At 36.2% G+C, this 27,799-nt stretch overlaps 1 protein-coding gene across 1 annotated transcript; it reads left to right on the top strand.

Moving 5' to 3' along the window:
- Positions 1-21,882: 21,882 nt before the first annotated feature.
- LOC127856064 (uncharacterized) lies at positions 21,883-23,189 on the top strand. Its single transcript, XM_052392052.1, has 2 exons — positions 21,883-22,445; positions 22,682-23,189. Exons 1-2 carry the CDS (start codon positions 21,992-21,994, stop codon positions 23,113-23,115), a joined length of 888 nt encoding a protein of 295 aa, XP_052248012.1. The 5' UTR covers positions 21,883-21,991; the 3' UTR covers positions 23,116-23,189.
- Positions 23,190-27,799: the final 4,610 nt, after the last annotated feature.

The following is a 27,799-nucleotide window of genomic DNA, read 5'->3' on the forward strand; positions in this document are numbered from 1 at the left end:
CAACGAATATTTCAAAATATTTCGTGAAATAAAGTAAACCCATGAAAATTCAGTGTTTGTTAAAGCAATAGCCAAAATGGCAAAGCTAGATATGGAATAGTATCTAGCGGACATTTTTTGTTAAGTCATAATGATTGAAATTATACTTTTTTTTTAAATTTGTCAATTTGAATCCATAGCCTTAAAACCAAACTGAAAACATACGTCTGGCATAGTTGTTTTACAAACCAAAAGTCATTGGGACTTCTTGTACAAAAAGATCATTAATCAGGACTTCTCGTACAAAAGATTATGCGAATCAGACATGTTTGTTTAATTCTATCATTGACAATTTAAATAGAGATAATAACCGAAACTGACCATACGTGTCTTACATTATTGATTTAAAAAGGTAGATTAAAAGAAAACAAAAGGTCACTTTGGTAGTATGTTCAAAATACAGTTAAGAATTATTAAAACCGTTCAACAAAATTAATACAGGTGAACAAGCACAACAAAGTTAATCTGGTTCAGATGACTAAATAAACATAACATATTTAGATCTAAATTAAATGGGGTTTCAACAAGAAGTAATATTTATTTTATTTTATGATTGCTTATCTTTATAATACCACAAGAACTGAAGAAGTCTAATCACTTTAGGTCAAAACACCTGATTGTTCATTTACATATTTAGAGAAATAACAACATAATTGAATGCATAGCTCTGCAATTAACGCAAGGCAATTAGCTTGTTTTTTGTTATGGTATTGCGTGACTTTGTTTCAGAATGGATATTACAAATATACTGAAATAAGTGAATCAAAATGCCTTATATGTTAGAATCAATAAAGTAAATATAAACGGCTGCGTACCGTATTTATAAATGTATTTGATAATGTCTTACTGTAAACTTACTTAGTAAAAAGATAATATACACTCTTGATGTACTCAACTAATGAATTATGTATACAAAATACACATTTTCTCATTAACCAATGAGAAACTGTCCATTATAATACACGAACACCAGAACACAATACCTTTGAACATAAATATAATACTTTTTCCATCAAAAAAGCTTAGAGTTGTGAACGTCAATATGGCCTCCCCACTTCCAAGGTCATCTCCGAACTGTAAAGCTCCGTTTATGAAACCTAGCGCAACGTAGTCACTATTGTTTTCCATCTGATCTGGACCACTCCAGATAAAAAGACCATTGTATGATGATGTTTTGACGGAAATATGAACGTCTATTCTGTTTCCAACAATACTGAAATATATAAGTACCTATTGAAGACTATAAGTTTAAAGGTAATGCATGAAACATATCAACATGTGTATACAATGTCAATATAAAGAAGTGAAACTCCAGCTGCTGGAGCAGTATTGCATTCTTATTATATACAATTAGTTGGCCCTTTATTTTAGGAAAGTGACCAATTGCCAAAACATACGAAACAGCACAATACGAAACAACATACACAATTGGTCCGGCAATATTCATTATACATATAAGTGTAAATATACTTTAACCTCATAGCAGTGTGTCAAATGGTCTGTTGATGCGTCTTGTGTGTAGTGTTGGGTCTTGCGTGCTTGTCACCTTCGTTTTCAACCTATACCGCTGGCTAGCCCCGTGCGAAAAAGGAAGCCGAGCGTGTAAGTCTTGCTATGAACTGAAACTTGAAACTTGAAACTTGCTTATTTGATGAAACGCCGATTTATATAATTGTATTCAATGGCGTTTTACAAAACATATATATGTACATAAAGTTGATAACAAATAAGAGTGATTGATACTATTATGAAGCATAAATAAAAGGATTAATAATCTAAAAAAATTGATATAAATAAAAATACTGCAAGAAACTTAAGCAATAAAACAATACCGGCTACAATATTAAAATTAAAATAGTATGTAATAAATTGATATAATTAGGGTTAATTAGGGTTAGGACAATAATTCTTATGATATTATGAGCAAGTATTTGGGAGCATTAAGACACTGTTTTTCATTAACTGAAAGGATACGTGATTTCTGCACTCTGGCTGTCGGATTCCGCAGCTACCGGTCACCTGTCACCCTGTGACATAAAGACAGCTGGACGATGTCATTCAATCATTGAGCAAAGAAGCCCTAATAATTTTATGGTTATCGGTCACTGCTACAATAAATATCATTGTCGAGCAAAGAAGCCCGCACAATTCTTTTATTTCCCGGTCCTCCGAATCCTGGTTGTTGGACAAGTAAGCCCATACAACTGAGTCTCGATTATTTTTTTAAACCACAGGTAATCAAATTAAAAAAGGTTGTAAAAGTCTCTGAAGAGGAATGTTTTCAAATTTTTTTGACAATGTCTCTTGAGACAGAAGTCCGAATGCTTGATGGTAGGTCATTCCACAGTTTCGGACCAACAACTCCGAAACTCCTGTCCATGAAAGTTTTTCTCTTTGTACGTTTAACATCATAACATCCGTCATAAGAGACGGTAGATCGTAGATTACGTGCTGGTACTTTTTCTGTTAAAAGTTCTGTTAGGTATTTTGGCGCGTGACCAAACCAGTACATAGCCTTTCTACAGACAAGTCCTATGTAGTGCCTCCTAGTGGCGACACACGTCAACTGAGCACCTTGCGGCCTCAGGCTGAACTACAGGGACTCGGAGGTGGTCTGCCCTCACCAGCGAGTCCTTCGAATCGTCTGCCTCCGTGTACCCGCAGAGGGCCAGGAACCTGTGAACTTTCATATTTGACTCTTTCTGCTTGTCATGGTTGTAGTCTCCACCTGGGCGCGACGCCGAGAAACGGTTAAACTCATCCACGATGGCAACTGAAACAAATATTATTGAATGATATTGAAGCCACAGCTTGAAATTGCGTAACATTTTACTAACAACTGATTAATATAATTCCTAAGTATTAAAAAAAGATAATATGTTTATATTTTTATAACATTTGTTATCTTCGTTACTTACAGCTTTTGCGGCCTTCATAACCCGAGCATTAGGGTCGAGGGTCAGACAGTACTCCCGGGTAAGGTGCGTCCGTAGGTCCGTGCTTTCGTCTCCTGACGAGCTCTGGGCGTCGTCATAGATCTCGACGTCCTGGGCCGTCCGTGGTGGAGCGGACGTGGGCGAGTCCGCGGGTGCGGCCCGGGCGCGTCTGTGGGTGAGGGCGCGGGCGTGGACGCGGACGCGGAGCCTGTGGCGGACCCGCGAGCAAACATATGCTTCTTCACCTGAAAAGTTTATCATGGTGTTTAACTTAACAATTTACAAATCTTGTGGCTCTGTTTCGTATTACACGTCGATAATCATCTTTTAAACAATTGTCTCAACGTGTTTTATATAGTTTAAACATAGTGAATACAAAATACACAGCAACACAATGTAACACTTACCAGGTTGAACTCGCTCTTTCGCTCCTGGAACTCGAGCGTTTGCCTGTCCACTAGGCCATGTATCTGCTGTAGGTGTTGGCCCCTGTCCAGCACCGCGCACTCGCAGATACCTCACGCGTAGTAATTACGCAGCTTATTGCGGCTCATCCCAGAGGCGGCTCTCTGCTGCGACATCACCAGCTTGGCGTACCTGGACGTCAGGCGGTGCGCACGTCGCACATGGTCGCCGACCCGGATGTGCAGGGTGCGGTTGCCTTGGGGCAGTAAATGGGGCATTCGCGGGGCTCGTGGCGGTCCTTGTACTGAATAAAATAGGGCAATTTGTCGGAATGCACGTGGCTATCAACACGTGCTTATCAATTATGCACCCAAATACGATCATAATAATGCCTTTATATTAAAGAAGACATTTTAAATAGAAGCCTATCAATGCACGCAGAATAATACAAACGAATCAAAGTATTGCACGTGACTATCAGCACGTGCTTATACTGCACATGGCTATCAGCACAAGCTTACCAATTATGCACCCAATGCGCTCATTATACTGCCTTAATAGTAAATAATACAGTTTAAATAGATAGGTATCAATGCATGCCGAATAATACAAACACGTGGCCCTGGAAACTGAAAAAGAAATAGTTTTAAACGCAATATAATGACAATCTTACTTCATATACCAAACGTGCGTTCTTTGCTGGTGTTGCTGGGTGTTGTGCGTTGTCCATTATTTCGATTACATTTAAGTTAACTGAACGAAAGTGCCACTGGGCGGTGCTCTTTTATATTAGGGCGTTTGGAACCTTTTGTACATGTCTGGCACACGTAGCACTTCCGCAGACAAAAAAGACGCAACCCACAGGGATGCGGCGTTTTTATGCCAGATAACGACCATAATTGAAACATATTGAGCGCTTATGTTTTAAAGAAGTGGTACATTCTAGACGATTCAAAGTTCAGGCATATTTTCTATCTATTGAACATTTGTAAAGACATAAAACAAACTAATAAGATTATATTTCAAGTTTGATAGAAATAGCTTGGGTTGGTTGATGGTTCAACGGTCTTTCAAAAATAAAATAATGAAAATTTGTGTTTTGTTATCATGTTTAAAAACATTATTCTGTTTGTGTTGGAGTGTAGAGGGGGAAATAATGTGGGGGTGTGATCATTTATTGAATATTTAAAAAAATAAGGGAAAAAAAGGGAAAAAAATTGGGGGGGGGGGGGATTCTGGGGTGTGGCGTGGGGGATGGTGTGGGTGTAGTCCATTTTTTGTGGTATGTCAGGTAAGTGTTGTTTTGTCAAAGTATGAATCAAATCTGATCCTAAATAAAGAATGGCAATTTAAGCAAAATTTATTTATTAGACCTTGAGATTCAAGGTTATTCAAAGGTCAAGTTCAATTTCAACATGCCAGGTACAATACCCTCATGATAGTAAGAATGTTTTTGAAGTTTGAAAGCAATAGCCTTGATACTTTATAAGTAAATTTCTAAACACAAAATTTATCAAAATATTTCAAGTTACTAAGTCAAAAATGGGCCATAATTCCGTCAAAATGCCAACCAGAGCTATGCAACTTGTCCTGTACAGTCCCCTTATGATAGTTAGTGAGTGTTCCAAGTCTAAAAGCAATAGCTATGATACTTTAGGAGTAAAATGGACCAAAACACAAAACTAAACCAAATTTTCATTTTCCTAGTATAAAAGGGGCCATAATTATGTCAAAATGCCAGTCAGAATTACATAACTTTGCATGCACAGTCCCCTCATGATAGTAAGTATTGCAAGTATGAAAGCAATAGCTTTGATACTTTAGGAATAAAGTGGACTTAAACACAAAACTTACCCAAATTTTCAATTTTCTAAGTATGAAAAGGGACATAACTCTGAACATAATGCTGACTGAGTTATGCACCTTGACCTACACAATTGTCCTTATGTCATAAAAAGTATTCCAAGTTTGAGTTAATTATCTTTGATAATGTAAAATCTATTTGACTTTATAAAAAACTTTAGGCAACGCTGACGCCGGGGTGAGCAGTCGCGGTATAAACTTACCATAGATGTAGTGTGATATTGTTTTCATATGTTAACTTTTAATCTTGCAGGGCTTAGGGTGAGTATGACCAAAAATATTACTTTTCTCGACATGTGTTTTCGAACGGCATGGCAAAAGTATGGTGTTCCGTACATGTCAAACCATTATTGGATTTTTGCTAAAACCCTGTAACCATATATACCGTTGGAAAGGTCTTAAAAAAATCAGGGAGGATTTTTTTTACTTATAAAGAAATAACATGTTGTGTTCCGCTGGGAACAGATAAACCTTCTTTTGGCTTCTTTTTACCATATTTATGCAATAAAATCTATTAAAATGATAAACGTGATATTTAATGCCCACATCTGGTATATATGGATAAATATACGTTCACTGGACCTGACGATACCAGATGTACGGTAGTGTGACCATTGGGGGCCGGGAAAGGGCGTGTCAAACAGGCGTACCCTCAAATAAAATGAGATTTGTATTGGGGTTTTTTAAGATTTAGAGTGACCAAAGTCGGCCATTTCTTGACTTATATTCTTGAAACTTGGCACAATTATTTATATTTGTATGCCAGACCGGACAAAATAAAAGCTTCGACCTAAATATTGGGGTAATGGGTAGTTATAGCACTTAGAATTCGCCGGAGACCCTTGTTTTTCGTGAAAGTTGGCCAAAAGTGAGAATATACCCACTTAACAGCGCTATCGTAGCAACCGAGTACCCTGTAATGTTATATACCATTGGAAAGGTCTTTAAAAATCAGGAAGGATTTAAAAAAATATATAAAGAAATAACATTTTGTGTTCCGCAGTGAACTGATAAACCTTTTTTTGGCTTCTTTTTACCTCATTTTTATACAATAAAATTTATTAAAATTACATGTATTTACTGTGGTTTATCTCGAAGTGCGAATCACTGTCCCATTGTCGGCGATGATGAGACATTTTTTATTTGATACTTGACCGTCCCGCTTCACCCGGCTGCTCCCGATACTGTGCGGTAGATAATTGATCCGTTAATTGCATCAATGACCACACCTGTGTTTAATGTCGTTAGCCATTAACACTTGAGTAAGGCCTGTCACTTTAACTGCAATTAATACACCGCCTGCCGAAAGGTCGAAAGACTAATTGTTGTTGCAAACAACATTCCAAAATGCATTGAGTTATATTTTTGCGTATATAAACCGTCGCAAATTTGCAGAAAGATCCATCCTTGAACTCCAACGCTGTAAGTATTATGCCACACGGATCCAGATTTCCAATTATGGGCATGCAGTTGTTGTGTAGAGATGCAGTAAAGGTGTTTAACGTTTAAAGAAGATGAAGTAAGTATGTTTTATAGATATTTATTTTTTATAAATTGTTATCTATGGAAGAGCGCCATGAGATGTAAGTGGTTTCAACCAAGTAGAAATTTGCTTTGTTTATAAAGTGTCATACAATTCAAAATAGGTATCATTGAAGTCAAATTTTGAACTTAGTTTTTATAGAAACACTAAAATTATACAGCAAATTACCACGAAATATACAGATTTACCGTTTACTTTTTAAAATAAAAATAAAAATGCAACATGCATGATTCGTATTTTCAACAGTAAATCACCCAATTTAGCCATAACGTTGTTTTTAATTTTAAAAATTGAAGAATGTGCACAACAATTTCAACATATTTAACAATTAACGCAGTCTATATGCTATATTAAATCAAATTACGTTAGAAAAGAAATAAAACGCGTCGCAAAAAAGTATGCGTCGCCGCCCGGATGCGAACCTGCGCGGAAAGATCACAAAAGAATGATAGTCTTTCGCCTTAACAACTCGGCCACGACGATTTCACATTAGTTGCTGCTTAAATATGATACCCATAAGTTAACAGGTAAAAAGGCGTTTAAATCTTTAAATAAATCGCGGGAAATCATTACACAGATGGGGTAATAACGTGATAGTCAAGATGACGACGTTCATGCCGAGGCAGGTATTTTTCTAAGTGTAATATCCTTTATTATTTGTATTTATTGTTTAAATGTCGTGTTGACATTCGCTCTTTATCTCGACTTTACTCGCTGCGAAACACAAGTTATAAAGGGTATAAAACGGCGAAAAATAACTGTCTCGGCATTGATGTCGCCATCTTCACTATCACGTGATTACCCCCTCTGATTACAGATGTGCTGCCTTAGAAACGAGTTAAATTTTAGTCTCATTTTTTCTTTGAAAACGCCTAATCGGATATCTCGAGCTCTCGTTATCTCGATATTTTTTTTCTCGCCGACTTCGAGATAACGAGAGTATACTGTAAAGTGTAAGTATCGCCTTGTAGATTTCAAATACTTGGTACATTTAGGAAGGTGTTGGCCCGGGGGTCAGGGAGGGTAATTAAGCGCGCCACGTGCGTTCTTAAGGTTTTTTGGTCTAAATAGACCATTTTGAGAACATGTCGAAGGCCCGGGTGTGTCCCGTGTGTGTAAGGGACAGAGGCATAGAGGTGTCTATGAAGAGGCTCACCGACCATCTCAGGTCGGTGCACCGTATGAGTGCGGCGGAGATGCTCCGGACGACCTCTGCTGCAAAGGCGCACCGAGCCGGAGGAACCGCCGCTCGTACTGGCGATGTGAGTGTGGCGCGAGCGTCAACCGGCGGGGCCCGCATCTTCTCTCGGCCATCCACGGGATGGAAGTAGACAGCGCGGAATACCGTCGCTTGTACGCGGCGTTCGGTAAGGTAGGTGTCTCAGCTGGCCTATATCATGTTTGTTATACAACCTTTATGACAACGCAGGAGTCCCGTTCTATGTGTTGCTTTGAACATACTTTACTGTACACACTCCATGTGATGGAGGAGGAGGATGTGGAGGTGGAGGAGGAGGTGGGGGTGAAGGTTGAGCAGGAGTGGGATGATGATGTCATTTTGAGGACCCTACCCTAGTGTAAGGTTGTGCTGCGCCGAATTGATGACATTACTGCCGGCCACAGCAGCATCACAACAAGGCACATCTAGCCGAATGTAACGTGAAAACTTGAATACATCTTCAGCAATGCATAACGTTTATATCTCGATACTTATACATTTTATTAGGGATCGCAAACCTAAGCAAATCCGTAACCGGTTAACCGATTTCGATATTCCAGCTGGTATTCGGTTAACCGACTGTCTTTGTACCACATAAATAATAAAAAACATCCAAAACACGTATACGTTTATAAACAATTACATGTTTATGCCAATATACTATGTCTTGTTGATTGTCTTGTAGCTTAATTACTTTAACCATTTTATCACTTAAATACTGTTTCTTTACAAGTCTTGTTGGTCCTTTAAATTGGCAATTTAAATTCTAAATGTAATATAATTCATTTTGAATCTAATACTGATACATTTTATAAAATGATTTTATACATTTCATTGCACATGTTCTGTTTTATTTCAGCAGGAAGAGTAACCCACAGCACCGAGAACTTCCCGTTCTCGTCCCCTGTGGAAGGTGTGCACGCCGCAAAATCCGCCGGTGCAGTTGGACGACGACTAGGGCGCGGAGGAGGAGGGGGAGATTGACTTCAATTGAACGACCGACTAACTGACTGACTGACTGACTGAATTTGTAGGGGATGGGTTCCGCGACTGCGGAATCGACGCCCTTGATTGACCGACAGACCCACAGACCGACTGACGGACTGGCTGTGTAGGGGGCGGGTGCCGCGACCGCGGTGTCGACGCCCCTGATTGACCCACCTACCGACCGACCAAGCCAGGGTGCCGGCCGGACCCGCGACCACGCCCCCGATCGCCCCTGTGCTGACTGACGGACATTACGTTTTTTATGTTATTCTTACTGACTGACGGACTGACTGAGATTTTCTAACCGACCGACCAAGCCAGGGTTCCGGCGGGGCCCGCTACCACGTCCCCGACCGCCCCTGTGCTGACTGACGGACATTACCTTTTTTTGTTATTCTTACTGACTTACGGACTGACTGAGATTTTCTGTTATTGTTATTTTGTCTGTACTGTAATTTTATACCGTATTGAATGCGTTGAGTGCAGACACCTGGTTGTTGTTATTTATCTTTGAGTACATTTTACCGTATAAAGAACCATCTGTCCATCGGGTTTGAGTATGTATGGGTCGTGTTCTGAGAAAAATAGGCAAACTGCATATGCGTAAAGTGTCGTCCCAGATTAGCCTGTGCAGTCCGCACAAGCTAATCAGGGACGACACTTTCCGCTTTTATCAGATTTTTTGTTTAAATGAAGTCTCTTCTGAGCAAAAATCCAATTAAGCGGAAAGTGTCGTCCCTGATTAGCCTGTGCGGACACAAGCTTATCTGGGATGACACTTTACGCACATGCATTAAGTCCCGTTCTCTCAGAACGCGACACAAATTACCAAAAATAATGCTTTTTTAGGAATCACAGGAAAAGAACGCGACACATATCTTTGTAAGGGGTTGAGATATCTCAAAACGTACTTCAGTTTCGTGCTCAGCGATGAATCCTAACTTGGAATACAAAGTAAGAGGCTTGTGGCAGAGGTTTTACCTTCAGGGTGAAATTTCCAGCTATTTACTAGTGTTAAAGCTCCCCTTATCGGTGTGTTTGGTTAGTGTTTGGTATTTCGTTGGGCGCAGTGCGTCAATTTTGTTCTTAATCTATAACGTTCAATGGGTAAATGTCTCCAGATATTCAGTAGATTAGCGTTTGAAAAGTCTTTTCGCTTAGCGCAAGGCAATATTGATCACAACACGTGAGTGTCTGTAATATTAATACACTGATATGTGTATTAATTTTAATGGTTTCAGAAAAAACCTGGGTAGAACCAGTACTAATTATGAATGCATATAATTATATTGATTACATATAAAAATAAATCTATTGATTTTCCTGGGTATGGTTATTAGAACCAGTAGTACCAGTACTTTAATCAGTGAACAACCTATTTACAAGATAAAACAGTCACGTTCCTGGATAGAACCAGTACTTGACACAGAAATACAGCAATACAACGATAACAGTTAAATATGTACAGCATAATAAAGTAACGTTCCTGGGTAGAACCAGTACTTGACACGGAAATAAATGAAATACTTAAACTTAACAACTTAAAGTAACAATACACAAAATAAAAATTAACTAAAACTAATATACATAAATAATATATACAAAAACCAGTACTGTCAGCCGACACGGGTAACGTGAGCTCACGGATCAACAACTCCTTTTCCATTGGAAACGGCCGAAAAAAATGCACAGGAATGAGGTTTTCGTTACTACGTATTGGATGGCTGGCTTTCAACTGAAGGAACTGAAGGGGATACTAAAAGTAACTCAAAAGTTAGTGTATGCATCTTTGTGCATCATTATACATCTTGATATTTGACAGTAAACATCGCCGCGTTCTCACCTGTGTTGGAAACGGCCGGAAACAAGTCCACAACAATGAGGTTTTCTGTGACTATGTATTGGAAGACTGGCTTTCAACTGAAGCAACTGAATGGGATACTATAAGTCACTCAAAAGTAATTGTATGCATCTTTTTACATCATTATGCAGCTTGATAAAGCTGCACCTTGTCGGTGTGTTTGGTGTTTCGTTTGGCGCAGTGAGTCAATTAGTTCAAAATCTATAACGTCCAGTAGGTGAATGTCTCTAGATGTTCATTAGAGAAAATATAAATTACTACGAGTAGTGTGGGAAGTGAACAATGATACAGGTAGCGTAGATAAAGGATAATAATAATGCAAGAAGAGTAGATAGTGGATAACAATACAAGTAAAATTACGGATAAATACAATATCTCATTTGCACTTTAAATTATCAGATTCTAAAACCCCTACAGCATTAGTGTCCCCATGTTGGAATGCATTACTTTCATGACGTGGGTAAGTTCAGTTTGTGAGGAAATGCATTTGCTTTCTAATTTAGGAAATGCAGTTTGAAGTAAATAATCAAATACGTAGGATCTCGTTGATTCGTGATGTACTAGTAAATGATTATGTAACACACACACATAGTGTTAAACTCCTCACAACATAACCCACACTTTAATCAAAATACATGTGAATCCATGATTGTACGGCTAATAAACGTGCATTCAGCACAAGACCACTACCTTTCATACTGCGTTTGATTCCACCTTAAGTTCACATTTCAATACGCGTAGTCCTGTGTAAATAATAGGAATTTTGTGTCTTTCTAATCAAGTTGACAATGCCGTGCCCCATTTGTGTTTGTGACGCTAACAATTCCAGATCGAGGAACAAACATCAATACATAAACTATGATGATATAAAATTACAGCAAGTGGGTGCGAGTGCGAAAATATAATATGAAATAGAAACAAAATATAACATAAATAATTCACTATATATAACTAATATATATACATATATTCATACATATGGCCAGTTACGGGGCCTCTGATTTAGAAATAGGATATGGGGTTCCCACTTTAAAAACATGTATGTCCATACCCTTTTATATCCGATATAAACACGAATTAAGGTATATAGGGGTACATAATGTATTACTATTTATATACACGTCATTTATTTAACGTCTTATACAAGGAAATATATTGCGAAATTAATTGTGGGGTATATACAATTTCAATTTAAAACCTGATTGTGATTTTCGATTAAAGACCTTGTAGTGCAATTTGATTGCATTACCTCCCCTACCCCCCTACATAGTAAATGAAGGTGCCTAGAACGCGGGGATTTATTCAAAATAAATAAAAAAAACTAATGTTTCATGTGATATATTAAATGTGATTTATGTATTAGTATGCAATGGTTGCAAAATACATTATATAGGCCAAACTGGCGATAAACTTAGAAATAGGCGGTCTGTCCATGAACAACAAATGCGAGACCCCTCAGTAAACATTTGTATAAATGTTAACATTATGAACCAAAATTTACATTATTTCCATTTTATAAGCTATTTTCGAACAATATTTCAGCTAGGTCAACAAAAGAGAGAGAGAGAGAGAGAGAGAGAGAGAGAGAGAGGAGAGAGAGAGAGAGAGAGAGAGAGAGAGAGAGAGAGAGAGGAGAGAGAGAGAGAGAGAGAGAGAGAGAGAGAGAGAGAGAGGGGAAGGAAGAGAGAAAGACAGAAACTGTGTAGGACGTTGGGAGGTGCATGGAAAGTGAAAGAAGAAGTAATAAAAATGCTTGAAGCATTTGTTTGTTTGATATATGGCATTCAAATAGGAAAATCTGGTAACACACGAAGAGCACTTCTGCTAAAAAAAATGGTTGGCGAGGAGAAAATATTCAATGTTAGGTCTAAAGTTGACCTGGCAAGGTTACCACCCTGCCATGACAACCTATGTCAGCATACCTTCAGGACAAACTATCGTCTTTCCATATAAAAAAGCGAACAACCCAACAATTAAGCGTCCAGAACCATTTAACGATAATCATGGAAGGATTATGAAAGATTTTGTTAGAGCCAATTATGGGCAAAGGTACCTATACTTCCTTCACTTCCGGCTATTATTCTTATACGGTATATATTTTTATAAATGTATTAATTTCATGCATGTATATATTGTTATTCATTTGTGTGGTGGTATACAACAATTATGTGGTTGAATATTTGAGGTAAACATAAGAATATTAACGAAAACTTGAAACTTTCCATGTGGTAACGGAAATTAACGATCGTCGGTTTCCGAAAATCAGTATGTCGCGGTTTCCGCAAAACAAGATGGTTGCGCCTAAATATGTTGGTGTTTCGGACTATTACTGGTTGATAAATAAATTATTTTGATTATTATTTGATAAATTGGTGATGTTAAGGCTAAACTTGAAATATGATAGCTATTTTGTCGTTTGGCATATGTCTGTCGATACATATGTACAATCGGTAGTTTCCGTAACCACTCGTTAAATTGTAGCAGACACAAGTTTGAATAAAATTATTTATTTAGATATGCGTGTCAGTCGTCATTAAACCAGACTGAATGCATGTTTGAATCTTCCTATGGTCAAATCAGGCTGAATGCATGTTTCAATCTCCCTATGACAAACCAGGCTTAATGCATGTTTGAGTCTCCCTATGGGGAAACCAGGCTGAACGCATGTTTGAGTCTTCATATGGGAAACCAGGCTGAATGCATGTTTGAGTCTCCCTATGGAGAAACCAGGCTGAATGCATGTTTGAGTCTCCCTATAGGAAACCAGGCTGAATGCATGTTTGAGTCTCCCTATAGGAAACCAGGCTGAATGCATGTTTGAGGTATCCTATGAGAAACTAGGCTGAATGCATATTTGAGTCTCCCTATGGGGAAACGAGGCTGAATGCATGTTTGAGTCTCCGTATTGGGAAACCAGGCTGAATGCATTTTTGAGTCGCCCTATGGGAAAACCTGGCTGAATGCATGTTTGAGTCTATCATGTGTGTAAAATATTGTCCCAGATAAGCCTGTGCTATCCGTAGAGTCTCATCAGTGACGACACTTTCAGTCTAAACTGGATTTTTATGTAGAGGGCTCTTCCTTTAAACGAAAAATTGTATTAACACTTGCCCACTCAGAAACAAAAAGAAAATGGCAATGTGAAAACAGCATAAAACCAGAACAGCCTGTGAGGAAATCGCAGTCTGTTCATATTTAATTCTGTTTGATGCTCATCAGTATCTAAGGGTTGGATCTGAAACCTTTAAAGTTGCATCTAGTAAGAAAGGCCTTTGATAAAATTTAACTTTATGAGGTTCTACAAATGCGTTAAAATACGTTCATAAGTGGTAATGGGTTTAAGCAGAAAGCTTCGTCCCTGATTAGCGTACGGACCGAACAGGCTTTTGAGGGATGACACCTTACGGACATGTATTAAGTCCGTTTTTTTTCCAGAGAGACTTATTTCCATTTTGTTTTAGGTAAAATGTTTTGTATATTTTGTGTATTGAACATTTTAGTCTTTGTTTGAATATGTCAATAGAGTTTGAATGTTATATTAAAAATCTGTTTTGGTTTATTTAAAAGATTACTTTTCAGAAAAATGTGCAGTTGTAACTTTAACATTTATAATCATTCATATTAAGGGTTTACTGCAGACAAATGCCCGGTATTATTGACATTGTATTCACATTAATTTTATTTAAAACACCAATTTGGAAGTGCATGCTAAGATGTCTAAATCTTTAACCATGTATTAATCAATTATCATTGAAGAAGTCAAACAAATTGTATGAATACAATCAATATGTTAGAAATGTGGGTTATTCACGGATGAAGACTGTTTAATGTGTGTTGCTCACATGAGCAATTATCCACTTATTGTCTGTTACCTAGAGTTGACTGACAAAGCTGTACTATGAATGTGGTGTGCCGTTCAACATTAAAGATGACTATGTCCATTACATGTAAGGCTGCTTTCTCTTAAATGTTTTTATCCCATCACCAGACGTGCATTGTCGAAATAAACCACTGTGGAATAAATTTACCTTTATTTCAGCAGTGCTGAAATATAGCTGTCACGCGCGGCGAAGAATGTTCATATTACTCGGAATCAACTATAAAGTAATCATTTTTAGTAAAATCGAATCAGATTCAACAAAACAAACAATTTGATACCAAGATGTTATATAGTTTTTACACATAATGCAACTCAAAAAGCAAATAAACATTATTTACAAATATTAAGTGCGCGTACCCGTGACGTCATTATTAATACGTCATACGACACAATGCATTTTGTTTCACGCTAAAGATGCAGTTGTTTAGTGTCTTTTTTTCATTATTTCTTAAAAATCGGGGACGTAGAGGTATGATAAACGAAAAACAGGTTGGTTACTGATCTTTTTGTAATGTATTAGGCTCGACACGATTAAAATAATGAAATAATGTTTGCTTAAAATATCTTTGGGATTTTCCGTCTAGTTCGATTTTCCTATTCTATGTTTAAAGAAATAATTTACGACTAATAAAATTGATGGGATAAATCGAATACTAGGTCGGTGCCGAATAAAGCAAAGTTTATCTTGCTCGGCACGAAAATCTGAACCACTCGCCAAGGCTCGTGGTTCAGATTTTCTAAGCCTCGCAAAATAAACTTTGCTTTATTCGGCACCGACCTAGTATTCTCTATGTGCCTTGCTGTGGGATAATAGGGCTTTCATATATGCGTCCAGTGTTGTCCCAGACTACCCTGTGCAGACTGCACAGACCTATTGGGGACAGCACTTTCCACGTTAACTAAATGTGTGTTTAGAAGACACTTCCTATAAACCAAACATTCCATGAAAGCTGGAAGTCTCGTCCTTGATTAGCCTGCTCTGACTGTTTAGGCTAATCTGGGACGACACTTAACGCACATGCATTAAACCCAGTTTTACCAGAACAAGGCTTATTTGAAAATAACTTTTATTTCTCAATGTCTGTAATAAGTTCATTATGTGAATTGTATGTCCGTTGATTTATTTAAAATGTGATGACACAACAAGAGAATTGTTTATGACTATTGTGTACTTGGTCTGAAGTCTGAAATGTTTTTTTCATCTAATAGTATAGATATAATCGAGGGAACTATTATTCGAATTCCATATTTATAGGATGTATTTTACCAAAGGTAAGCTTTATACACATCTGATTGAAAACGATTGTTACTCAGAAAATACTGAATTTTTGCTAAGAAGATACTTTGTTTAATGAATAATATCATACAAGCGGAAATGCACATGCTAATCTGTGACAACATTTTATGCACATTCATTAAACTATGTTTTCTCAAAGCGCAGCTAATTTAAATATTACGGTTGTCGTTACGGAGCCTCATAGTTACACACGGTGTCAGCGTTCATAGGTGGCGCCGCGGCTCAGGAAGCCATTAATGTGATCACCCGCCAGTTTGTGCCTATCAATAATACGTTCATCTACAATGCGATGAAACAAACATCTGTGACAGTCGAGCTGTGAACTTTGTTTGTTTTGTCTGCAAACTTTGCCAGGGCCTGATTTGTTGAGAATTCTTAAGTCTACTGAAATAAGACCAGTTTGTTTAAGCTCCATTTTCATATTTCAATACAATAAGCGTGACATATGTTGTAAAGACAAGTCATGTATATAATGAAACTTGTGTTTCAGATAATCAAATTATTAAAAAGTTTGTGTTGATATATTATTCTTTACAATATTATTAAAAGTTATAAAAAGCTCGATAAAATAAGTCGGTAATATTTGAGACAAGTCAAGAAATTTAGGCCAGCTGGTCACCTTGCTGTGTTTGATAACCAATGGGCGTGAATGCATCTTAACTGATACATTTTCCATCTGGATTTGACAATTTTATGTGTGACAGGTGCTCAAAGTGGGAGAGGTCCCGCCGCCCTAACATTAATTATCTTTGGTTTCAATTTAAGATCTAAGGTTTATAATATAATAGCGTCAAATGAAATTATACATTTGCTAATAAGCAGAGTACAATTTTTAAATATTATTTTTTATGTTTAAATCAAACTGGTACATGTTACACAATTATGGAAACCACTGGTTTTAGTTATTTTGTCACAACCCAAGTTTCACAATTATTGAAACCACCGGTTTCAGTTATTTTATCTCAATCCAAAAGTTGCCCGCACACTATTTTAGCATTATGCGTAGTGTTTGTTTTAAGATGCATTCTTAATTGACAGTTGCTATGTAGTTATGTCATATATTTCTTATCAGGTCAGCGATGTTTAAATCGTGCAAGAAATATATTTTTATTTTAAGACATTTTGCAATCAGTTGTTAAACATTGTATTTGTTTGTTGTCATATACACGTATGGCAAGTGCTTTTCATGTACTGTATCGTGATTAAATCAGAAACACATGCGTGCAATTTTGTGATTCAGCAATTCAGCATTCGTGCGATGAGAAAGGGTAACAAATGAGAAACAGAAAATAAGAAAAGAGGGTTTAATGCATTTGCGTAAAGTGTTGTCCCAGATTAGCCCGTGCATTCCGTAAATACTAGTCTCTGCTGGTCTAGGTCTCTGGTTCGAACTCCGCTCAGGGCACTGGGTTTTTTCTGAGCAAACAATTAATCCCACGCTTTCCCCTCTCCCAGGAGTATAAATGGGTATCTGTGAGGGAAATAAGTCATTGTGTCGTGGCCGCCTTGTGCGCCATATGTAAACGGACAACTTAAATCCCATTGATATATGGAAGGGAAATACCGCCAATATTATTAATCACCAGAAATGTTGCACGTGTTGAATATTCAGCTCATTTGTTTTACATAGAATTTACAATGCAACATTTTAATATCTGTTTTGTACAATTGTAAAATGTTGCATGTTCCGATTGTACAAAATGTTTAAATGTTTAAAAACAAACATGTAACTTCTTAAACTACAGATCTAAAAATGAAGATAGTGCATATATAAAGTCTACATCTCGTATACCTAATAGTGTAGTCATAATAATAAATAAAAGATAATAGTAATAGATCCATCTGAAAGTAAGTTGATGACAAACTACATTAGCATGTTGAATATGTTCTAAGTTGTACGATCGATTTAAGTAATTTGCTACAAGTAAGCATTTATCAAGTGGACACTATACAATGGTACAGAATACAAGTTGACTATCAAAATTCAACATTTGACAACGCATTTTCAAGTCAACCGGTGTTAGGGTACAACTTGTCATTGTTAGCAGCCACAGGTGTTGGGCGCGTGGCCAAGTCACTGAAACACTATCAATATGTAATAAAACAACATTTTTCATAATTTTGACCAAAACATTCTGATATAATATACACATACAAGGTAGGTATCTCTTGACACAGGACAATCACCTACATCAACATTTTTAAGCTATTAAGTGCCTTAATGGCGGTCGATTTTCGTAAACTATGTACCATTTTGTTGGGAAAGGTTGCCTCGTGACGAAAAATGACCACGAACGGCTACTTGCCAACATAGATTACTAGAAAACACTTCTCGAACTCGTAGAAATGCTCATAATCCACATTAGTACAATAAACAAATACGAGTATCAACTTACAACACAGATTTGTCCTTTTGTCCTTTTGTTTGCGTTATAACGTCGAAATCGTTGTAAATCGGGAATTGTTTATCAGCAATTTTGAGTCCAGCTCCATGTCGATCAGATGCTCAAGGTAAATACGGTTCTCGGTTTCAGGTATTCGGTAACTCTGAGGCGCTGAACCAATAGTTGGATAAATTGCATAAGGTGAAGGACGGATCATCGTACACGATTGAAATAAACATTCAAACATAACCATTATATTAGTGTTTGGTGTGGACAAAAGACTAATCTGTGTTTTTTGTTGATGAACTCCTATTTGTTTATTGTACTAATGCTGATTATTTTCGGTAGCTGGGGTATTTCGATACTTTTTCTCTTGTAAAAATCGTCACTGAACGTTCGGTCAGACGAGAGCCAGCCGAGCACTTCTACGAGTTAAAATTTGTTTGATTGTTGTTTATGTCGGCAAGTAGCCGTTCGTGTTCATTTTCGTCACGAGGCAACCTTTCCCAACAAAATGGTACATAGTTTATGAAAATCGATCACCATTTAGGCACTTAATGGCTTTAAAATGTTGCTGTAGGTGATTTTCCTGTGTCAAGAGATACCTACCTTGTAAATATATATTATAGAAATAAACTGTTTGGTCAAAATGATAAAAAAATGTTTTATGACATATTGATTGTGTTAAAAGGACTTGGCCACGCGTCAAACACCTGTGCACAAGAAGAATCATTGTTTACATTTAAAATGGTTTCCAGTCCGTAAGCGAGGCATTGGTTCCTGGTTTAGACAAAAAAAATTGTGTCGCTCCCACCGCGTGTAGATTTCATCCAGACTTTCCAACTGTGCAAATGTCAAACATTGCAAGATGTAAAGATACGCGATGGCTAATCTAGACGTGTTTACATGCTCACAGTGGAAATCGGCAGTTTGTTAAAATTACTTTTGCACATTTGTATACTTTAGCTTTCACCTTTGTAAAGAAGCGTTAGAGTTGTGACAAAGGTTTGTACGTTCTGTATGCGATTTAAAATTAAAAGTAAATGTATATTTTACATTTTGAACATTTAATTTTTTATTCATTGAACAGTTTTAATTGGACAATGCACTAGATGAACATTTGAGATGTTTCCACCTTAAAAATTAACATTGTTGAAAATTGAAACATTAAATATCAAACATTGTTTATTTAAACGGATATTATTTGACATGTATGTATAATTTATTATTGCAACATGGAACATATCAGCTGAATACTCAACACGTGCAACATTTTTGGTGATAAATAATTGTATCGGTCTTTCCCTTCCATAGTGATCAGGGGGGGGGTTAATGTCGAAGTCGGCTGAAGATGCATATATCGAAGCAGACTATAAACCGCACCTTTTAACCTTTTTTAAGCAAAGAAATCAGACTAGTGACTAGTAACATTCTATGATAACTTTTTCTAATTTAGTTCTACATAAGCTCAATATTAACAACTTAACATGTCATATATGAACAATATATACCACTGTATATTTTTAAATCATTACACACTAATATAGCATGGCGATACATTCCGCAGATTCTTGATTTGATTGCATCCATACATGCAGCATTTATACACCGCTAAAGATATATTGTATCAGTCGTTCAGTAGGTTTTAACCTATCGACCTTTTTAGTTGTCTTGTGAAATATTTAAAAAAATCGCACTAGTAGGCCAGAATGGATAAATGTATTTTTCGTATTTGTAAAAAATATGAAAACTTCGCGAAATAGTAAAAACGTTCAATCTACAAATTTTTGAAAAATTTACATTAACATATAATTTGAATAGTAAAGCGCAGAACAAAATGCTCATTCTTCATGGGCTAATTTGAAAATTATTGGGATGCATCTTTGAGTTCTCAGCGTAAAACTATTGTATCTCCAACATAAAGGCTAAGCGGATACAACAGTTTTCAAACTCACCGAACGAAATAAATAGTTTGTGTATGACTACTTATTTTCCACATGTTCAGCATCAGCGCGTTTATACTTGCTATGTTCTCATATTTAACAATTACTAGAAAATTGCAGTATGCACACTGGTTTATGTTATATAATAAAGGTATTGTTGTTCCACATAGTTATATATATTTTATTATTTGTTTTAAATATTTTACATTGATTTTATAATTGACTTTTAAGCATGTTTAAGTTTTCAGCTTCACACAAGCCGTCGTTTTGGCACTTTAATCGTGATCTCCCTTTTATTGCGTAATGGACATTCCATCGCGCACAATACCCAGTCCACTTTGTTATCAGCTTCTCTTTTTAATAACATCTGTATTTTATATCTATTATCTTTACTAAGGCGAAGCAATAATTATTATTGGATCAGAATTCTCTTCAGGGAGGATATTCACGTTTACAATAAAGTACATGCACACATGTCAATTCTATAATAGATTCAAGATATGCTGTTTACAAGGACATTGTAGAAGCCTTTTTTGATTGATTTGATAACACTTAGTCAATCAAATTGACAATTTACATGTATTTAGAATGATCGCGAATATTCACAATCATATCAAAAGTATCTTATACTGAGAAATAAGTCACACACACTGGTTCAACACTCCGTAATTGATGTAGGTGCAATGCTGCAAAGAACTGCGCATGTCAAGACACACATTTGCAATATTTGATCTCATTGAAATATCTGATAATCTTTAACCAGCTCAAACCAACATCAACGGCGTATTTATTTTTAAAATATATTTCTTGTTTAATATATCCTCAACAAAGAGATCAGTGCAGCTGTCAAGTACGTTGTTTTCTCAGTATAACCGTTTGAGTTTATTAAGTTCGATGCGAAGTTTCCGAAGCCAAATGTTCTAAATCTTGTCCGATAACATCTCACTTGTGCAAAATAATCATAGATAACCCAACAGCAATAGTAAAACTATGCATTTTATCAGGAATTGCGGCATTGCTCTTAAACACGCAGATTGGCGATTCTTCAAAAAGATACGCCATAAGGTGCGACTCATATGGTTGCTTTTGTTAGGAAGACACCCATTGGTAATAGGGATCGCAATAGAGCAGTCATAGCTACGATTGGGCACATTCAGTGGGGCCTAGGTAGTTCCATTATTGCGTGCCTATGTTTTGGCTGCGAACATTTGTCGCAGAGAACACGTGCGCCGTTTAGAATTGCTAGTAAACGCATTGAAATAGAACTTTGAGTAAGTAACTATGCAATATGCGCTGTTGCTTATGTACGGTTATAAGCGTTGCTTGTACAATTGACCAAGCCATCAGCCCCGTACCATATCCAGAAAAGTCGTTGTAGATCCTATCATCTGTCAGCATGGCATCAGAAATGGAAAGAGAGCGTTTAACAAGTATATTGGACTCAAACTGCTTCACTAAATTATGATCCTAGATACGTTATCGAAGTGGTTAAACTCATAACGATACAGAAACTAGTGAACAACTATGAACACACGACTTCGTGTTAAAATTGTGTCAAAACAGATATGCTATCTGTCTGAAATGTAGTAGAGGTGAAAACGTTGGCATTCTCGAAGAACGCGTTCATTTCCAAAATGAAGACCATATTATCAGTTTCATCATGTTGGTTTTTGTTTGTTTTTATACACGTTGAAGCCGTAACAGATGGGGATTTCCAGTCACTGCTTGCCAGGCTTTCAGTGCTCGAAGAAAAACAAGCTAATCTTGAAACGGAAAATAAGTTGTCACAAGAAAGAATCGCCGACTTAGAAAAATACAAGATATTGTCCGACAAAAGAGTCGCTTCGCTTGAACGAAAAAATGCATTATGTAACAGACGACAAGGTGATATTATTAAGAAACTGTATGCAGACAAAGTCGCGCTTGAAACCGACAAGATACTGCCTGACGCAACTACCACAACAAATGAATATGACAAGAATCTGTCTGCCTCTGACAGAAAAATCGCCACGCTCGAGAACGACTATGCAGCATCACCCAACCTGAGTGGTAAAGATGATAGATACTCTGCTGCGGATGATATTGCTGGTAACTTTTGATATTTGTATTTGACATCTACTATTACGTTTCAATAAAGAATTAAGAATGTTCGTTTTAAATTAAGTTTAAATCCATAGCTTTTGTTTAAATACGTTGGGTTTTTTAGCCTCAGACTATTAATGAAATATGAACATTAAAAAATGAATGTTAGTGAATGTTGACTGATTAAAATCGTTTAGTATATTCCACAACTGATGTTTGATACTATTATACTTTTGTTTCAGTACTTCAATCGAAACAAAAAAGATTTGTTGCAGAAGGGACTGTAGCATTTTCTGCAATGAAAGTAGCTCACCAAGAGCATGTCGGTATTAATCAGAACATCGTCTTCGAGCAGGTTCTTACAAATGAAGGAGGTGGGTACCATCAAAATCACGGTGTCTTCATTGCTCCACAATCCGGCATTTACGTCTTCTCGTCGACCATTTTGTGTTTTCAAAATGGGGAGGTTCTTGCTGAAATGGTTCATAACGGAAACCCCGTCACGAACATTTACTGCCATGGTGACAGTGGGAGACACGATCAAGGTAGTCAGACGGTTGTCATAAAGATGAATGCTGGTGATGAAGTCGCAGTTCGAAATTTTTACCATGCAGATGACAGTATCTGGGGAGGTCAGTTTTCGTCATTCAGTGGCTATTTAATATGGCTGCAATAATTCAAGTGTTACCGGCAAATGATATCTTCTGTCGGCATATTAGTTTACCCATGCAAATAAAACTAGTTATGCAAATAGAATGTTTGTTATTTCCTTTAAAATGAAATCCCTATTTCGTGTTTATTGAAAACAAAAATTTACTTTATGAAATATAAATATAACCATTATGTTCTGTTTATTAAAAAGGGTATACGGATGGGTTATGTTCGGTTAAAATCTTCACATTCTTAAACCCAGCCTCCGCATCGAAATTTGTCTTGACTTTAAACGTCAATGCACGTAAATCACTACACAACAAGCTCGATTCTACTAACATAGAAGATGTCGCTGTATACAAGGCTTTGACTATTGCTTAACAACGTTTATTTGATTAATGAATTAATTAATTTATTATTTTTTTTCAATCAAATTCACGGCTGAACTATTTTTCAATCATAATAGACCCTTTTCACAATACGCCAAAAATTGATAAGCGGGCGAAGCCACGTGACTCGCTGAATTCCAGAACGAGGCTAAACGTGTATCAAATACTAATAGTGCCACGCAACGCCTTATCTGATTTCAAACATCCACTCTTTAAAACATTCGGCGACGTAATAATATTACACAAGACGACATTGTCAGAATTAGCAGTACTATATAATTCCCATTTCAAGTATTTATGCATTAAATAAATGTTCTTAATTAGTGTACTTGTTTTAGGTTTTCAATTGTTTGCACAATATTTGATACTCTTTGATTGAGCATTTTTATCGCGGTGTTTTATCAATGATTGATCAATAATCTTGTTTCATGATAGATCTGTGGTTGTATTGCCACTATGTACGCACAAACCAATTATCTCGTTGTGATCAGATACTGTGCCGTCAAATATTAAATAATAACAGTTTATCATAAGTATAAAGTGAATGACGGATATTCGTTCCTACGTTAATTTTGACACAGATGATTGTTCGTTCCTACGTTGTTTTGACAACACGGACCATCGTTCGTTCGTTATTTGTGACAATCCGGAAAAAGGTTGCTACATAATTTTGACTACCCGGATATTGGTTCTTACTTTATTGCTATCCAGGTCATTATTATCACATTTTATGCAAATTAATATGGCACTCTTATAAATTTGTAACCGGAATTTTTAATGTGTCATTATTAAAATAATTTGCTATTTTTCATATTTTTATCATATTATTATTCAGTTTAAAAATATTTTATGAGTGTGATAAAAATATTCGAATATTTCGACAAACACTGATATATGTAATATGCAAACCCTTGCGGAAATTGGGGAGACTTTAACTGCATGGTCACCGTTTCGTAGACTTAGACGTGTATTTCCTGGCTTTCGAGTGACCCTCGAAGCATAACACAGGCTGACCGCGTTCGTTCGTTAGAAACTCCATGTTTGAATTGACTTTGAAGGAATTGCCCTTTACTTCATATGCATGTACATATTGTTTTCACAGTTAATGTATTGCCTTTAATTGTAGGAACCAATGTACGGGTGTAAAAATTATGTAGAATCGAATGTCCGGTTTGTGAAAATTATGTAGGAACGAATATTCGGACTGTGAGAATAATGTTAGAACGAGTGTCCACGTTGTAAAAAAAACGTTGGAACACATTAGTTCTTTGTCAAAATTAGCGTAAGAACGATTGTCCATGGCAACGAAAGTTCGGATACCTATTAAAGAGCTTTATAACTATGCGTTTTAAATATTGAACAAGAGCTTGTCACAGTAGTGCCAAATCCCCGCCGAAATGTGTTTGCTTTTATGACAACATTTGTTTTAGAGAGTAGAATAATATTTGTAAACATGGCACCTGTGTCATCTATTTATATTTCAAGGATCAATTAGTTATATAGTGTTGGAGTTATGCTGTAGAGAATAAAATATATGGAAATAAAAAAGGGAGGCAATTAAAAAAGAAGACTATAAACAGTTACTGTTCTTGATCACTGTATCTTTCCTTAAACTCATCTATTCATTTTACACATTTTACAGTGAATACTTCAGTGTTCAAATTAAAATATTATTGTAAAATAAGATAAAGTGAGATATTAAAAATTAAAAAGCTAAAATATTTGCTATGAAATTAAATTGAACATAATTAAAAAATTATAAATAAATAAAATATAAATAAAAAAATATATACATATACATGTATAAATAATAAAACATAATGGGAGATCATTCAAAAACTACAGCCGAAAGAGTTATGGTTCATGCTCAATGCTCTTCTCATTGTTACCATCTGTTTATATTTCTAGTTTCAAGTAAATCCCTTCAGTAGATTAAAAGTTATGCTACGGACAAAAATAAAGGGAGATAATTCAAAAATTAAGGTAGATAGAATTATGGTTCTTAGTCACTGCAGTTCTCTCACTTGCCATCTGTTTATATTTCAAGTATCAAGTAAATCCCTTAAGTAGATTTAGAGTTATGCTCTGGACAAAATGTACTTTGAAATTAAATGCAGGGTAATAATTCAAAAATTAAGGTAGATAGAGATATGGTTCTTAGTCAATGCACTTTTCCTACTTGCCATCTGTTTATATTTCAGGTTTCAAGTAAATATCTTCTGTTGATTTATAGTTATACTCCGGACAAATTTTTTTCTTGGAAATTAAATAAAGGGAGATTATTCAAAAACTAAGGTAGATAGAGTTATGGTTTTTAGTCACTGCACTTCTCCTACTTGCCATCTATTTATATTTCAAGTTTTAAGTAAATCACTTCAGTAGATTTAAAGTTATGCTCCGGACAAAAAAATTCTTTGAAATAATATAAAGGGAGATAAGTCAAAAACTAAGGTAGATAGAGTTATGATTCTTGGTCACTGCACTTCTCCTAGTTGCCATCTGTTTATATTCTATGTTTAAAGAAAATCCATTGAATAGATTTGGAGTTATGCTCTGGACAAAGTTTCGGACGAAAAGACAGGCGCACAGACAGACGCACAGACGGACGCACAGAGGGACGCACAGACATCACACAAAAATTGTAATGCTTAACATCTAACGCGTTTAGCGGGTGCCGGTAAAAGCAAACTCCGTCACTATGTAGGGCAAATTTCTATAAAGAGTGTGCGTAACACCATTATTAAAACAAGCACTATCGTTGATCACAATAGGGATAAATAATGTTTCCGAAAAACACAAAGATTAGATAATTATTTTATATAATTATATTTGTCACTTTTAGTCGCGTATAAAGAGTTATCAATATGCAAGCATAGACAGTTCAGTCAGAAACCACGTCCTTTTTTTCACTTGTCTATAAAAAATTTCAATATTGTCATTCACTGCAAAAGAAAATGTATTCAATTACAAACAAAATTAACATAACATTAATATAGTGTCATTCACTTCGCCTTTTAAAGTGCTTTATCTTATTGTTATTCAACACACCTCTAACACTTTCGATCGTTCATGAAAAATATCACATATCAACACACTCATAACTTTGAGAAATATAGTTATATAATGTTATGCATGGTATCGTATTAGACAGCTATTTTATATCTTTGTTTTGTTTAATTATCGATGCTGAGTCTTTACTCTGATGGTCATGGGTAACTCGTATTTTTATTAAGATGATTTATTTTTATAAAAATACACTAATGGTTCTAAATATTATGTCGTTGAATTATTATTAAGATGTTAGCATGTGTCATGTTTATATTATAATTACTTATACATATATTTACTAAACACATGCCTGTATGCATATGTTGACGATATTGTAACCAGTGTCAGTGCTTATGAAAGTTAACAATAACAATCAACATATATAATATCACCGATGTTCTCCGCTAAAGAAAGTTACACGTTCAGCATCGTTCTGAAATTCGACTCGTCAGGTGATATCTAAAAATAGCAACAGTCGTAGTAATATGCAACTAGTCTATTATATTCCATTTAAATGCTGAAAGTACCAGTAACGCATCGGGTGTTCAGCGTAGAAACAGTACTTTGTAACTTGGTAGCAGCTCCCTCGGAAAGACAGGCAAAGTTGGTTCTCACCTGACACTCAACTCTCACTTCTAGTTCCTGGACCCTGGTAACTGCTCTTGCTGGCGAAATGAAGTGAGGGGGCTGGCATGTTTCGTAGACCAACTGCTTATTATTGCAGAGGCGACGGGCTAATATATTTAAAACGTCAGTGGGAACAGCACAACAAGCCACTAACAATGTTCAAATTTTACTAGCCGACGATTGTTCACGAAAGGGGGCACTATGCCTCTATTCAGGACCCCTCCCCCAATTGATTTTGTAAAAGTATTGAGTCTGAATAAATCCTAAATAGTTATATTTAAAAAGTCCTCCTTTTTAAAGATTTGTTTTAGACATCTTCTCCGAACTCGTGGATGCCTGCCTTTCCAGCCAAATAAGTGGGGAAAAAACACATTTTGCCTGCAATCAAACATTCCGCAGACAAAGGAAGTGGTTGGATACGTGATGGATCCTGAATTTTTTCGACGAGTGTAAGACAGTTTTACACGACCGATAAATTCAAGTATACAATGCTTCTAATATAGTATTCTATGTCCTACACTATGTAAAAAAACATCAAAATATTAGAGTTAAATTGTAAAATAATAGCCATGACAGATTTATTTAACTGAATCGAGCATTGCGTGGTAACATCAAAATTATGTGTGATATTTCCCGGTTATGCCA

The sequence above is a fragment of the Dreissena polymorpha genome, chromosome 13 (assembly GCF_020536995.1).
Source record: "Dreissena polymorpha isolate Duluth1 chromosome 13, UMN_Dpol_1.0, whole genome shotgun sequence".
Taxonomy (NCBI): Eukaryota; Metazoa; Mollusca; class Bivalvia; order Myida; family Dreissenidae; genus Dreissena; species Dreissena polymorpha.